Raw genomic sequence first — 15,009 nt, 5'->3', positions numbered from 1 at the left:
CTTTGTATTAGAGAGAACTTGAATTGCTTGCTTGATGAATTACAAATGGATGGCCCCCTTTATATACTAGTCTCCTAGGAGCTAGTGTGTAAATATTAATTACTACACAAGTCCTTGATATTTACAAGATAAGGGCTTTTTCTAGAATTCTCTATAAGCCTAAAAGATTCTAAGGACTTTCCTAGCAAATCCATAAGGATTAAGGTTCTTCCTAAGGAAATGTCCATACCTCTCTAGAATCTTCTCACAAATGCTAGCCTTCTTCTTATCTAAGCTTCCACATGGCATTAATATATGTCAAATAGCGCCTATGTGGCATGATAACATGGCGGGTCATCACATTCTCCCCCACCCAATATTGCGACGACCGCGGCGCAATGCTGCTGCATAAACTCTCGGATCTTATCTTTGAATTGCCACAAGTCTTCATATCGTTCCCACGTGGCCTCCTCCAGTGATTGCCCTTTCCAATGGACGAGGAACATAGCGGTGGCTTTTTGCCCTTGTTTTCGCCTGGCCTGGTAATCTATGATAGCCTCAATCTCCCGATCATGCGAGGCAGTGATAGTCATTGGCGCCCGACTTGATTGGCCCCTACTCGGATCATCCTTATCTTCATGATATGGCTTAAGCAACTGGCATGGAAGACATGGTAGATCTGAAGATATGATGGCATGTCAAGCTTGCATGAGATCTTGCCTACCTTGGCGACGATCTTAAATGGCCCCTCATACTTGCGAATCAGATTCTAATGCATGCCCTGTAGTGCCTTGAACTATCTTGGGTTAAACTTCACCATGACCATGTCCCCAACTCCATAGTATGTGGGATGCTGCTTACGGTCCGCAAACTTCTTCATCTTCTTAGCTGCCTTATCCAAGTAGGACTTAGCAGTGTCGAGCTGCTCCTCCCATCCTTTAGCCATATGATAAGGTCCCAAACTTTTTCCCTCGAATGCGGCTGGTAATGAATGTGGAGTTTGTGGTTGTTGGCCCGTGGATAGCTCAAATGGTGTCCGCCCAGTGGACTCACTCTGCTGCAAGTTATAAGAGAATTGGGCGATGTCTAGGAGCTTTGCCCAATCTTTCTGATACGCGCTTACATAATGCCTCAAGTAGTATTCTAGTAAGGCATTGACTCGTTCCGTTTGTCCATCCGTCTGTGGGTGGAAACTAGTAGAAAAGTGCAGTTCCGTGCCAAGTATGTCGAACAACTCTCTCTAAAAGTTCCCAGTGAAGCGGGGGTCTCGATCACTGATGATATGCCTTGGTAAGCCCCAATACTTTACCACGTTCTTAAAGAATAGCTTGGCGGCTTCCTTAGCTGTGCAACCCGGTGAGGCAGGCATGAAGGTGGTATATTTGGAAAATCTATCCACGGCCACCATAATAGTACCATAACCATCAGACTTCGATAGGCAAGTGATAAAGTCCATAGTCACGCTCTCCCATGGACGCTTTGCAACTGGTAGTGGCTCCAAAAGTCCTCCGGGTTGTTGTTGTTCAACCTTGTCCTGTTGACAGACAAGACAAGTCTGCACATAGCACTCTATGTCATCTCGCATGCGTGGCCAATAGTAGACTGACTCAACCAAGGCCCTAGTGCAAAGTTGACCTGGATGACCAGCCCACAATGTGTCATAACTCTCCCTTATGATTCGTTGTCTAATGTCTCCAAATTTAGGAACGTAGACCCGCCGACCTGTGGTAAGTAGTAGGTCATCTTCTATCCAAAACCGTCTCGTCTTGCCTTTGTTAGCTAACTCGATAAGTTGTCTGGCTACTGGATCATACTGCATGCCTTCTTTTATAGCCTCCCGAATGTCCCATCTCGCTGAAGTGATTGCAGCAAGCTCGGCTTTCCGGCTCAAGGCATCGGCTACAACATTACCTTTTCCCGGCTTATACTCCAGCGCATAATCAAACTCGGCTAAGAAATCCTGCCACCTAGCCTGCTTTGGTGTGAGTTTCTTCTGTGTCTGAAAGTAGCTAGTAGCCACATTATCAGTCTTGAGCACGAACCTCGACCCGAGTAGATAATGTCTCCATGTACGAAGGCAAAGCACAATGGCAGTCATTTCCTTCTCTTGTACCGTGTAACGCCGCTCCTTCTCATTTAACTTGCGGCTCTCAAATGCTATGGGATGCTTATCCTACATCAGGACACCCCCAATGGCAAAGTCTAAGGCATTTGTGTACACCTCAAAAGTCTTGGCAAAGTCAGGTAATGCCAAGACTGGCTCCTCTGTTACAGCTGCCTTAAGGCATTCAAATGCCTTTTAACAATGCTCCGTCCAAACCCATGGCTTGTTCTTCTTTAGCAACTCAGTCAATGGTGCGACCTTTGCTGAGTATACATTGATGAACCGACGATAGTAGTTAACAAGGCCAAGGAAGGATCTCAACTCAGTTACCTTTATAGGTGCCTCCCACTCCTGGATAGCACGTACCTTAGCCTCGTCCATGCGTAGCTCTCCATTGCTAATGACATGGCCCAAGAAGTGCACCTTTGATTGTGCGAACTCACATTTCTCCCTCTTAATGTATAGCTCGTTCTCTCGCAAGACTTGGAAAACCTTCGTTAAGTGCTCCATGTGCTCCTCCAAGGTGTTGTTGTAGATGACTATGTCATCTAGGTAGACTACCATGAACGGATCAAGGTAGGGATGGAAGATCTTGTTCATAAGGGTGCAAAATGTGGCCGGTTCATTGGTTAAGCCGAAGGGCATCACCAACCACTCAAAGGCTCTATATCTCGTCACACATGCTGTCTTCGGCTCATCCCCTTCCGCAATGCGAACCTGGTAGTAGCCCTTTCAAAGATCCACCTTGGTAAAGTACTTGGCTTGCCCAAGTCTATCGAATAAGTCAGCAATGAGCAGGATCGGGTACTTATTCTTCACGGTGACCTTATTAAGTTCTCGGTAGTCTATGCACAAACGCAACGATCCATCCTTTTTCTTCTGGAATAATACTGGTACGCCAAAAGGTGCCTTTGATGGGCGAATGTGACCAGCATCTAGTAGCTCCTTCAATTGTTTCCTAAGCTCCTCTAGCTTGGGAGGTGCCATACGATATGGGGCAAATGCGGGTGGATTAGCCCCTGGCTCCAACTCAATCTTGTGATCCACCTCTCGCCTAGGCGGCAGGTGCTTAGGAAACTCCTCGGGCATGACATCTTTGTTTTCCTCAAGCAACTTCTCAATGCAAGGCGGCAGTGTCTCTTGGAAACTCTTGTTTTCCTCCAGACTTGTGATGGTTGCCACGAATGTCAGCTCCCCCTTCTTGATCCCCTTGACAACCTGCATAGCTGAGAGTTGTGCTTGGCTCTGTTCGTGTAGCATAGTCATTGTAGGTACCATGCAAGCTCATTCTCGCTCCACAACCAAGAGACATTGGAGGTAGGGGTCAATATCTAAAGAACTCTTGCCCCAGTATGATGTCAAAGATATCCATAACGGTTACGGTAAAGTTTGTCATACCTTTCCAAGTTCCCAATTTGACACCAACTCCATTAGCTACCCCACGAGCATTCTGTATCTCAGCATTCACGGTCTTGACGCGAGAGTTGGTTGGAGCAAGCTTCAATTCCAGTCTCTTTGTGGCAGCCTCAGTCACAAAATTATGAGTTGCTCCAGTGTCCACCATTGCACGAGCGGGCTTGTTGTTGATGGTGAGATCCATGTACTGATTGCCATTCTCGGTAGGTTGGATAGCTTGCTTCGTGACAGCACCACATAATCTGATCATACCCAACTGTGTGGTTCCCGGACTCTCTCCTTGTGGCTGCTCCTTCCGCTCACGTATCATGGCACTGAGGCTCTTGAGGTCAGGACAATTCCTGAAGCCATGTGGCCCTCCGCATATATAGCATCCCTTCTTCTCGACCCGTGCCTTCTTCTCGACGTAGCCCTGACGACCACTCAACTTTTTTAAGTCTTGAGTCTTGGAGTATTGTTGTTGTATATCCTTGACTTTGCCACGGTCTCCTCCACCTTTGACATTGCTAACATTTGACTCCTTGCCATTGCCTTTGTCGTGCTTTTCATGCCTGAAATCCATCAAAGATTCGGCCTCCACTATGGCTTGGTCTATATCATTGACTTGTCAGCGTTGCAACTCCTGCTTAGCCCAATTTTGCAACCCGTCCATGAAGTGGAACAACAAGTCATCATTGCTCAGGTTGGGGATTTGAAGCATAAGGGTAGTGAAATCCTTGACATAGTTACGTATGCTCCCTGTTTGCTTCAATTCTCTAAGTTTGCGCCTTGCCTCGTACAAGACATTGTTTGGAAAGAACTGTCGCTTGAACTCCGCTTTGAACTGATCCCATGTGCTAATAGTACCTAGACCTTTATCCACGTCGGTCATCTTCCTTCTCCACCATAGCATGGCAGTCTCTGAGAGGTACAATACCGCAGTATTGATCTTGGCCTCGTCGTCCCTCACTTTGTCGTGCCTGAAGTAGTTCTCCAAGTGCCAAAGAAAGTTTTCCACTTCTTGTGCATCACGAACACCTTTGAACACCGGGGGTTTGGGAGCCTCGATCTTGTCCTCCCTCGTCACCACAACATTGCTGGCTACCTCGGTGACGCCAGCATTGACATGCTCCTCGAGTGACTCTATCTTTGCCTTCATAGCATCGATAGTACTCAAAGCCTCCATGAGTCTGCACTCTAAGGCAGTGATGGTTTGCCTTATTTCCATCTCAGTCTGTATACGTCCCTCCAAGTCATTTCAGATACTCTCAATCTCTTCAAGAGTGTGCCCCTCAAGAACATTAAGGGTGTCTTCCATCTTCCCCAAGCGTTGGCCAAATATCTCCACGGCATCTATCCCTACATTCATCTTCATCACCCACTCTTTACTGAGCGAGACATCCTCTGGAAGGACCTCCACTTCATCCTCGCTCGCCTCAGTGGCAGATGGTTCTTTAGATGTAAGCCCTTCGTTTGACACAACCTCAGGTGGCACTTCCTGGCTCTTGTTGGTGGTATTTCTCTTTTTGCTACGGCCGCTCTTGCCAGTAGCATCTTGGATGACGTTGGCTTGGGTGTTGGCAACGTTAATTTCTCCGTCGTTCGTCATTCCCTTAGTTGAAACCTTCGCTCTGATACCACGTTGTCACGTCCTTAGTTGTTAACGAAGTACACGTGCGACACATGACAACTCGCTCACGATCTTGCACAACTTGCTCACGTTCTTGCTATGCCAAGTCAGCCTTACTACCTTTAAGATCGCTAAGAGAATGGAAGAAAGAACACAAGAGAATTGTTCAAGGAAGCTTTGTATTAGAGAGAACTTGAATTGTTTGCTTGATAAATTACAAATGAATGGCCCCCTTTATATACTAGTCTCCTAGGAGCTAGTGTGTAAATATTAATTACTACACAAGTCCTTGATATTTACAAGATAAGGGCTTTTTCTAGAATTCTCTACAAGCCTAGAAGATTCCAAGGACTTTTCTAGCAAATCCATAAGGATCTAGGTTCTTCCTAAGGAAATGTTCATACTTCTCTAGAATCTTCTCACAAATGCTAGCCTTCTTCTTATGTAAGCTTCCACATGGCATTAATATATGTCAAATGGCGCCTATGTGGCATGATGACATGGCGGGTCATCACATGTACCTTAATAAATTCTTTGACAATCTCAAGTCAAATTTAATGTTACAAAACTAATTTTGGTAGAGTACATGTTTTATTAATATTGAAGGAATTATTAATATAATTTTTAAGGGCATAAAAGTCCAATAATATTATAGGGTCGTTTTAGTCTTTTACATTTAACTTTGGCGGAATGGCTTCCTTGCCACTTAAACTTGTAAGGCATTTGAAAGCTGATACATGAACTTTAAATTTTCCTATTTGAACACTCAAACTTAACGGAATGAGTACTAATAAATACATCCAGTAGTGCATGTATATCAATTGCGCTGACATGTACAACACATCATATACTAGACTATTTATTACTTGACATGTGTTATTTGTGGGTCCTATTTTTAAATACTAAATAAGCAAAAAAGAAGTTACAAATTAAAAAAAGAAAATAGAAAGAGAGAAAAAGACCTGGCACTTCTCTCTGTTCACCCACATCTCCCTTCTTCTCCGTTCACCCATCTCCATTCCTTTCCTTATTTTTATTCTTTTTTTTTTCTCTTTTTCTTTAGTGTTCTTTCTCTCTTATTTCTAAATCAATTTCACAACACCACTATGCTCATGATTAGACTAGAAAATAAATTTAATTTTGGAATTTCAGAAAAAATCAATAGGAATTCATGGTTTTGAAACAATGGAGGCCGCCCAACACTATTGCAAATATCTGCCATTTTTGTATTTTGACAAAGATGAATTCGATGATTGTGTTTTCTTCAGACCATCGACGGTTTAGAGTGGTTAGTGCTTTTTGACCACCAGGAAACTCCAATCCCCTGAAAATGGCTCGATTCTAATGAACCAGACTCTGTCATCTTTGTTTGTCTTGAAAGTTTATCGCGCTTGCCAACATCATGGATGATAGAACTTGGACTTGGATTAGGCTCTGTCCTCTTTTGCTAACTTGCAACATCACAGATGATGCGCTCGATTCCAGGGGTCTTTTTTCCTTTTCTTTTTCATTTTTTTTTTGTATTGATAAAATATTTTATTTAATCATATTATTGCATTCACGTATATTTTCTGCGTGACTGACACGCGTTTTGTCCACATCACATTTGTCACTGCCATATAGGCATGGTCAACGGTCAAATGTGTTTATTAGTTAAGGAAATCATGAGTTCGAGTGTTCAAATGGAAAAGTTTAAAGTTCATGTATCGGCTTTCAAATGCCCTACAAATTTAAGTGGCCATGTCATTCCACCTTTATCTTTTGATCTTCATACTTATAATATAGTATGATTTAAAACTTAAATTTGAGTTCAAGTATCAAAATGAAATTGAAAATACCAAGTAGTTTAATATATAAAACTCATTTTTGCCTCCAGATTCTCACTTCATACATATTAGTACAAACTATTTCACCACAAATAATAAGGAGCATTCAGAAGTATGTTAATACAAATGGAACGTCAGGGAGGAAATACAAACATCATGGTTTACGGTCCACAAATGAGACATTATAGACACTACATAATGTCATAATCAAAATATTAAGAAAAATTAACTTAAATAGCCATTCATCCAACTGCTTAAACTACGTACAAATAGTCGGTTGATATATATATATATATATATATATATATATATATATATATATATATATATATATATATATATATTAAGAAAAATTAACTTAAATAGTCGTTCATCCAACTGCTTAAACTACGTACAAATAGTCGGTTGATATATATATATATATATATATATATATATATATATCAAATAGGAAAAGTTAATAGTGAATCCATCCGGCTATTTGTGCAAAGATTTCATACGTATATTAACTGCCTCAAACTCGAACTAACTTGAGCTTAAGGGAGTTTTGGAGGATATATAAGTAAAAATTGCACGGGGCGCCCTATTTGGTCGCCCCCATTTAACCTATACCCATTTTTTAAAAAAGTTTTAACTTGTACCCACTTTTTAAACAACTTCAGCCCCATTTATCATCCTCCTTCTCCTCCATTTTCTTCTTCTTCTTCTTCTTCTTCTTTTTTGGAGGGGGGGAGGGGGGTAATCTAGTTTCCATAGTTGACTCCGCTTATCTCCATGCCTGAACTAATTTAATGCCTTTGCATTTTCCAACATAAATTCAACATGTTCAATTTGCATCTAAGAATTGACTTGCTTGTTATAACAGTAAGCAAACTTGAATTTAGGCCTAGGCATAACAGCGGCGAACGTCCATGCAACAGCCCACACGATTGCATTATTTAAAGAAAGCTTAACTACCCAAACTCCTACCAAAAACTTGACAGAACATCTTTAACAACAAATAGACACAAAAACTCTTAATCCACTTCTTCGATATCGATTAAGAGTTTATCTTCCAGAACTGTTTACTAGGTAACCTAGCATGAATATAGATGCTTACACATTTTCATGTGTGAGACAAGAGCAAATCAGAAAAACTTCAGCTCTAGAGCTGAAGTTCGCCAGTTACAAAACAAAAACGTTCGTCAGTTACAAAACAAAAACTTTAGCTCTAGAGCTGAAGTTCGCCAGTTACAAAACAAAACTTTAGCTCTAGAGCTGAAGTTCGCTAGTTACAAAACAAAAACTTCAGCTCTAGAGCTGAACTTCAGGCCCGTCTACTAGAATGCTGAAGTTTTGCGTGATTGCCTTTGCTACTTCTGTCTCGTATGCTGAAGTTATGCGAAAAAGCGGGTATGTTTGCAATTTTTTTTGCAAAGCGGGCACAAGTTAAAACGTGACAGAAAAAGTGGGTATAGATGCAATTGTCCCGGATATACAACTACATGGAAGAATGTAGCCTGACCCAAATCAAAACAGCTCGAGCAGCCCAATTAAGTCGAGGGATAGAGGGCGGCAAATCGAGGTAAAAATAGCACGGGCTAGTCAATTTTCGGACTAGTCATTCAAAAATAGCCAGCGTTTGTAAAGTCATTGAAAAGTAGCCATCATTTTGCTGCAACACAGAAAGTTCCAGCATAATATACTGGAGATCAGTGCACCTGTTTATGAACTTCTAGCATATTATGCTGGAACTCCAACACGCGAAAAGTTCTAGCATAATATACTGGAGATTGGAGCACCTGTATATAAACTTCCAATATATTATGTTGGACTGGTATATTATACTGGAACTCCAGTATATTATGCTGGAAGTCCAGCATACTTATGTTGGAACTCCAGTATAAATATATTGTAGTTCCAACATAAGTATATTAGAACTCCAGTATATTATACTGGAATATTTTCCGGATTTTGAACAGTATGTTCGTTCAGATTTATCTTTACATGAAAAGTGGCTAAATTTCGATTACTTTTGAAATTGTTGGCTATTTTTGAATGACCACTTATAAATCTGACTATTTTTGAATTTCTCCCGAAATCGAGCCCAATTAAGTCGAGGAATAGAGGGCGGCAAATCCAGCCCAAAGAATATATAGAGGCAGAGGCAGCCCTTTCTATCACTACTTGATTGCATTCACCCCATGTTTGTTCTGCTAGGAATTAATTTCAGTCGTGCTTCACTGCTCAAGAACTAGAAGCGGAGACATAATTTAAAGTTCGTGGGTTTTGAATTTGCCATAAAATTTATAGCTTATTTTAGTTATTGGGTATACAATATTTAATAAATTTTTTAGTATAAATATAATATTTAAACAAAAGAAACTGAGTTAGGTCGAACCTGCACCTAATAGACTAGCTCCGCCTCTGCCAAAAACAGGGCAAATACAGCATTGGCATGGACACTATAGAATAAGATTATGTTAGACGATGTATGATTTGCAAACAAGAATCAATTTTGTAATAAGGTACAGAATATATCTTCAAATGTTCAATTTTGCCCTTTCTCAATTGAACTTATCCGTTGAGGTTTGAGCCACACAGCAATACAATAATTCTTTTCTAATTTTGTAGTTTTATAATTATTCTATATCTTATAGATCGACGATTTTTTACTATGTACTTATAATTTAAATCAATTAATTCAGCTATAAAAGATTAAAAAAAAAAAGAAGTTCAATCAACTAATAAAAAGTGCAAAGAATCAATTGAGAATGCCGATGGATGTACAACTTCTGAAGAAGAGGGATTCATTTGGATTTGGTCAGCTCAAAGGTAAACACGGTGTGGAATAATACCCTTTGACTTGAAAGTTTCTTATTGGTTTTTTCTCCGTCAAAGAGCCAGAGATATGGTTTCTTACTTTGCCTTTGGGTTCGTGGAAAAGGTCCATTTCAGCTAAATTCATAAGTGAAACCTTGTGTTTCTAACTTACGATCAAAAGAAAATTTTAATCATTTGATTTCTACCGCAATAACTGATAATGACGCCTCTTTAGGGTCGTGCACGTTTTACTTGCGATAATTATTCCCAAATAATTGTCATTTCCGGGGGGGGGGGGGGACAAAAGAGAATTAATTCTTAATTTTTTCAAGTTACCCCTTACTCTAATAAACTACAAAGATAAATTAATGTAGTGAAAGCAAGAATTAGTAATGAAATCAAAGAATGAATAAGGATAATTTAGTTAAATTTAATTAATATTTTCTTATAAACGTGCAAAAATATGACAAGTATAATAGAATTGAGGGAGTGCATTTTTTCGTTGATACACATGAAAGGATATATATATATATATATATATATGTTTGTGCTCTGATCTGTAATAGTTCGATTATTTGTTTTTAGTCATTGAGAAATGAAAAGAGCACGCTCATTCTTGATATTTATTGGGGTAAAGAGGATGGCTTGTTATCATTACCGACATGCAAGCAATAATAGTCACGAGTATATTGTTCACGATAATGGCGAAGGCAAAAAAAAAATTAAGTGCATCGAATATTCTCATTAAACCATATTGAAATCCCTACCTTAATTTATTCAAAAAAATTAACATCTTCAAGAAATTAAGAATGATAACCATAATCTGTCTTGTAACGTGCTGCTTGCGCTACACCAGCTATAGCTTTAATTATTCCTCGACATCTACTGATTAATTATTCAGACACCTTGGTTAATTTCAGTCTGACTTACCTGCCTTAAAATTTTCATATACAATATTGTGCATTCATGAGTTTATGAAATAATTTTAAATGAGTTTAGCATGATCATGAGCTGCTACATCCAATAAAAATCACATATATCCTAATTCTTGATTCACGAGTGAAATCTAATGGAGACTTACGAGAGTGAGAATTCAGATTTAATAAAGAATGGCTCTCATGTCATGTGAAAAAATAGGAGTATAGATTTTGTGAGGGGTGAACGAAAAATGGAGGGATATTATTCCATATGAATAAAGAGAAGAAAGTTAAGTTGTTCAGTGAAAAGCACTTCTATACTAACTTAAAAGGTTGGAAAGAAGGCAAGCATTGCATTGTGTTGTTGCTCAGATTTGAATTTGAATTTGAATTTGAATTTGAATTTGGTTAAATAATTTAATTGATTAATATTTGAATTAACAAATTTACAAATTTTGTTTCGTACACAGGAGGTGATAATATCTAACATGAATTCTTAGGCCATGAATGGATTAGCTCAAGAACTTTATAAGACCTCTTAAAATATTTTCAGATAATTCATGTATTACAACTTTAACTGCAACAACTAGTCAACAACGATATACCCATGTAATCCCACAAATGGGTTGGGTACCTTGTGTAAGATAGAGAGTCTATTCCGATAGACCCTTGGCTCACGCGACAACTTTAACTCAACTACTTAATTTTATAGAAAGTTCGTTAGCTAATCACCTAATTATCAACATATATAGTTGAGTCGTTGTACTTTCCTTTGTTACTATGAGTTTACCTGAACACTAATATACTGTACCCTGTAAAACTTATTTATGGCGGAGAGAAGTTTTTCTGAATAATATTCGATATATGTATTCTTATGTTAAATACAGTAATTAAGTTTCGAAAGCAAAATAATGTAATTATCTGAATGTTAAATAAGTAGTTTGGCTGGGGCACACAACTGCATGCGATAATGCTTCCTACTCCACTTGTATCTTCGCAAATTGTCTTTTTGTGAAATATTCAAAAGTCCAGTTTCTATAAATAGTCAATTTTGTCATCGAAGAAAGGTTCTTAGTTGAATCCACTTGCATTACTATACGAAATCTCCAATTCAGGATTATAAAAATTCTTAATTATATATCTTGCTCTAGTCGATACATTTGGTACTAGTTTTTTATTTTAAAGAATGGCCAAGCCACTTGGCCATTAGGGTTTTGGTGGATTACAGTTTAGAATAGAGATCTGTCATTTTTAATTAAGTGAAAAAAATATCCAAATGATTCATTATTGGTCTACTAGTAAACGTGTTTTAAGGTCATCTCCAACCTTACCCCATTCCTCGTAATGGGGGCAATTTTACAGGTAATTTAGCCTCAACCCTCCCCCATTTTTGTCTCATTTCTCATTTCTCATAGTGGGGGCAATTTTAGGGGTAATTTAGCTCCAGTCCTCCCTCATTTTTGTCCCCAAAATGGGGATGAATAGTGTTCCCTCAAATATGTGGTACACTATTCATCTCCCCCATTATTATTCATCACTTTTTATTATTATTTTATTATTTAATCTTTTAATTTATCTCTTTATACATACCTAATTATGTTTATGTAATGTCTTTATAATATTAATTTTACATCTTAACTTTGGTGTATAATTTTGACAAATTAATTTTCGTGCATTTATTATTTTTATGTAAAATTGTAAGTTAATTTTATTATAAGTTATAATTGTACAAAATATATATAAATATATATATATATATATATATATATATATAATTATCTCAAAAAATGAATCATGCAAATATAAAATATTAGATGTTGCTAAAATTGAAAGGTGCGGATATAAAATATTAGATGTTGCTAAAATTGAAAAGTGAAGATTGAAAATACATTAAAATTGGAAATACATGACAATTGAAAATACATTAAATGCATCAATTCAAGATGATTTGGAAGGTCCAACTCCAACAGTACATAACAATTAAATACAGGACCCTCGCGTTTTTGGCAGAAAGAAGTGCTACATGATATAATGACTACATGTATTATACTGCACAACATGATAATCGAGATTGAGCGTGATCTTAATGCACCAATTCAAGATGATTTGGAAGGTCCAACTCCAACAATAGAAATGACGGTAGATGAAAATCAACGATTTCAAGAATTTTTAGCTCGACATAGAAGAATTAAGGACAAAGATGCTCATTTTGTACTTCGTAATGCATTAATCGATCATTTATGGGAGAATACTAGAGGTTGAAGTTGAATACTTATGTAGTATTTCGAATGAATTTTATCGTTATGTAATATGTATTTAATTAATTTTGTATCGCAATGATTTCACTTTTATTTGAATTATTAGTTAATCTATAATAATTACTTACAAATTATATTATTTAAAATTTTATGAAATTGTTTTAATGGAAATTACAAATTAATAAAAATAAAAGATGGAATTTGTTTAATGGAAATTAAAAAATAAAATTGAAATGAAAGATAATAATATAAAATAGAAGAGAGAGAAGAATATAAAAAAGTTTGGGGAAAAAAATGGGAAAATGGTTGAAGTAAGTTATGTTGGAATATATACCACAGCAGAAGCAATAACAGAATCTTATTCACGTGTAATCTAAACAACTAGCACGTATGGAGATTTTAGGATTACCTCTTGAAGCGTAAACACAACAAATCTATGTCGTTCTCCAGTTCCTCAGTTGAAAACACACTAGCAGATTTCCACAGTCTTCTACTGTGTTACCCAAACAATAACCGAAAATAGAGAATTTTGGGTGGGCAAAATTCTAGTAGAAACCGCAGTCAGAATCATGTAAAAAACGTCCAGCCCTTATATCCATATATATAGCTGCATTTTTTAGGTCAAAACCGTTTTCAAAACCTGTTAGGTTTCCTTCTCCCACTAAGGGACGGTTTCCACGTTTTCTTTCCCACTAAGTAACAGTTTCCACTATTTTCTATTATTTAGGCACAGTAGGGACCACAGAATTTAATTAACAAGGCTTCCTATTATGATATTAATTTCGAAATTCTGAAACTAATTTCCATCATAATAAATTACGAATTATTCCACTAAAAATTCGTAATTGCACTCCTTAGTTCAATTTCGAAATTCTTCCATAAAACCTTATTTAACTCCCCATGTTAAGATTCAGATACTAATCAATCAAATTAAATTACTGACTATTTAATTTATTGATTACTTCCTTTAGACTTACACTTAACTTATTTCATGTGTCGGATACAAAATCCACCGGCCGGGTTTACACATGAAAACTTATAAGCTTTCATAAAGGAGTATCATCAATCTCAAAATCGAGACATGGATTCCATCAACTAATTATTACTTCGCCAATGTATATCATTGTTATCCAATTTACCAGGCTTATTGACTCGCGAAAGAATCTCGCCTTTTAATAAATCAAAACAACAAGTGACATACACAGCTAATAATAATTATATCAGGATTAAGAGTATAAGTACATTAAATGGACTAGAGAAATTATTTTATAAAGTCAGTATAAAATACTCATCTCTACTTGATCCGTTCAATACATACAAAATGTACTAGCACAAGAAGTTGGAATTAAACCATTCCCATAATCAAGATAAATTATATTTAATCTTGTGCTACAATCATTCCGATGATTTGTCCAATTCCATCATTAGATTGTGAACATTAACTTTTATGTCTTACAAGAACCGATGATTTAATCTTCCGTGTATAAGCTAAACTCTATACACTAAATCATCTACTATGTAAGCAATGGACGCACAAACCAACACATGATCTATTTAAAATGAAACTTTATTGAATTTAAACAAGTAAATAAATAATTGTTCATAAAGAATACTATAACAATACGCATGGCTTATAGTATATTCTAACAATCTCCCACTTAGACTAATAACCATGCGTCTACAATTTTGACACCCATTCCTTCTACATGCTTATCAAAAGTCTTCTGTGGTAAGCTCTTAGTAAACGGATCTGCCAAGTTGTTCTCTGACGCAATCTTGGTGACCACTACATCCCCTCTCTGCACTATATCACGAATTAAATGATATTTACGCTCAATGTGCTTTGCCCTCTTATGGCTTCGTGGCTCCTTTGAATTTGCAACCGCACTACTATTATCACAGTAAAGTGTAATTGGCGCTTGAATCGAAGGAACCACACCCAACTCTCTCAGGAAGTTACCGAGCCAAACTGCCTCTTTGGCTGCCTCAGAGGCTGCCACATATTCGGCTTCCATGGTGGAATCAGCAACACAAGTTTGCTTGATACTCCTCCAACTTATGGCTCCACCTCCAAGAGTAAACACATTACCTGAGGTAG

At 37.6% G+C, this 15,009-nt stretch overlaps 1 protein-coding gene across 1 annotated transcript; it reads left to right on the top strand.

Moving 5' to 3' along the window:
* Nucleotides 1-9,687: 9,687 nt before the first annotated feature.
* On the top strand, nt 9,688-12,915 carry LOC138871585 (uncharacterized). The gene is made up of 2 exons (XM_070149470.1): nt 9,688-9,748; nt 12,644-12,915. The coding sequence occupies exons 1-2, from the start codon at nt 9,688-9,690 to the stop codon at nt 12,913-12,915; spliced, it is 333 nt and encodes a 110-aa protein (XP_070005571.1).
* The last annotated feature ends 2,094 nt before the right edge of the window (nt 12,916-15,009 follow it).

This window comes from Nicotiana sylvestris, chromosome 6, assembly GCF_000393655.2.
Source record: "Nicotiana sylvestris chromosome 6, ASM39365v2, whole genome shotgun sequence".
NCBI classification, from domain to species: domain Eukaryota; kingdom Viridiplantae; phylum Streptophyta; class Magnoliopsida; order Solanales; family Solanaceae; genus Nicotiana; species Nicotiana sylvestris.
Note: the sequence above shows the minus strand (reverse complement) of the source record. Positions and strands in the feature narration are given on the sequence as shown.

Excerpts from the sequence above, each read along its gene's own strand:
- LOC138871585 (XM_070149470.1), top strand. The coding sequence starts at position 9,688 with ATGCCGATGGATGTACAACTTCTGAAGAAGAGGGATTCATTTGGATTT. Across the intron at positions 9,749-12,643 it reads TGGATTTGGTCAGCTCAAAG|GACCCTCGCGTTTTTGGCAG; the intron begins GTAAACACGGTG and ends AATTAAATACAG.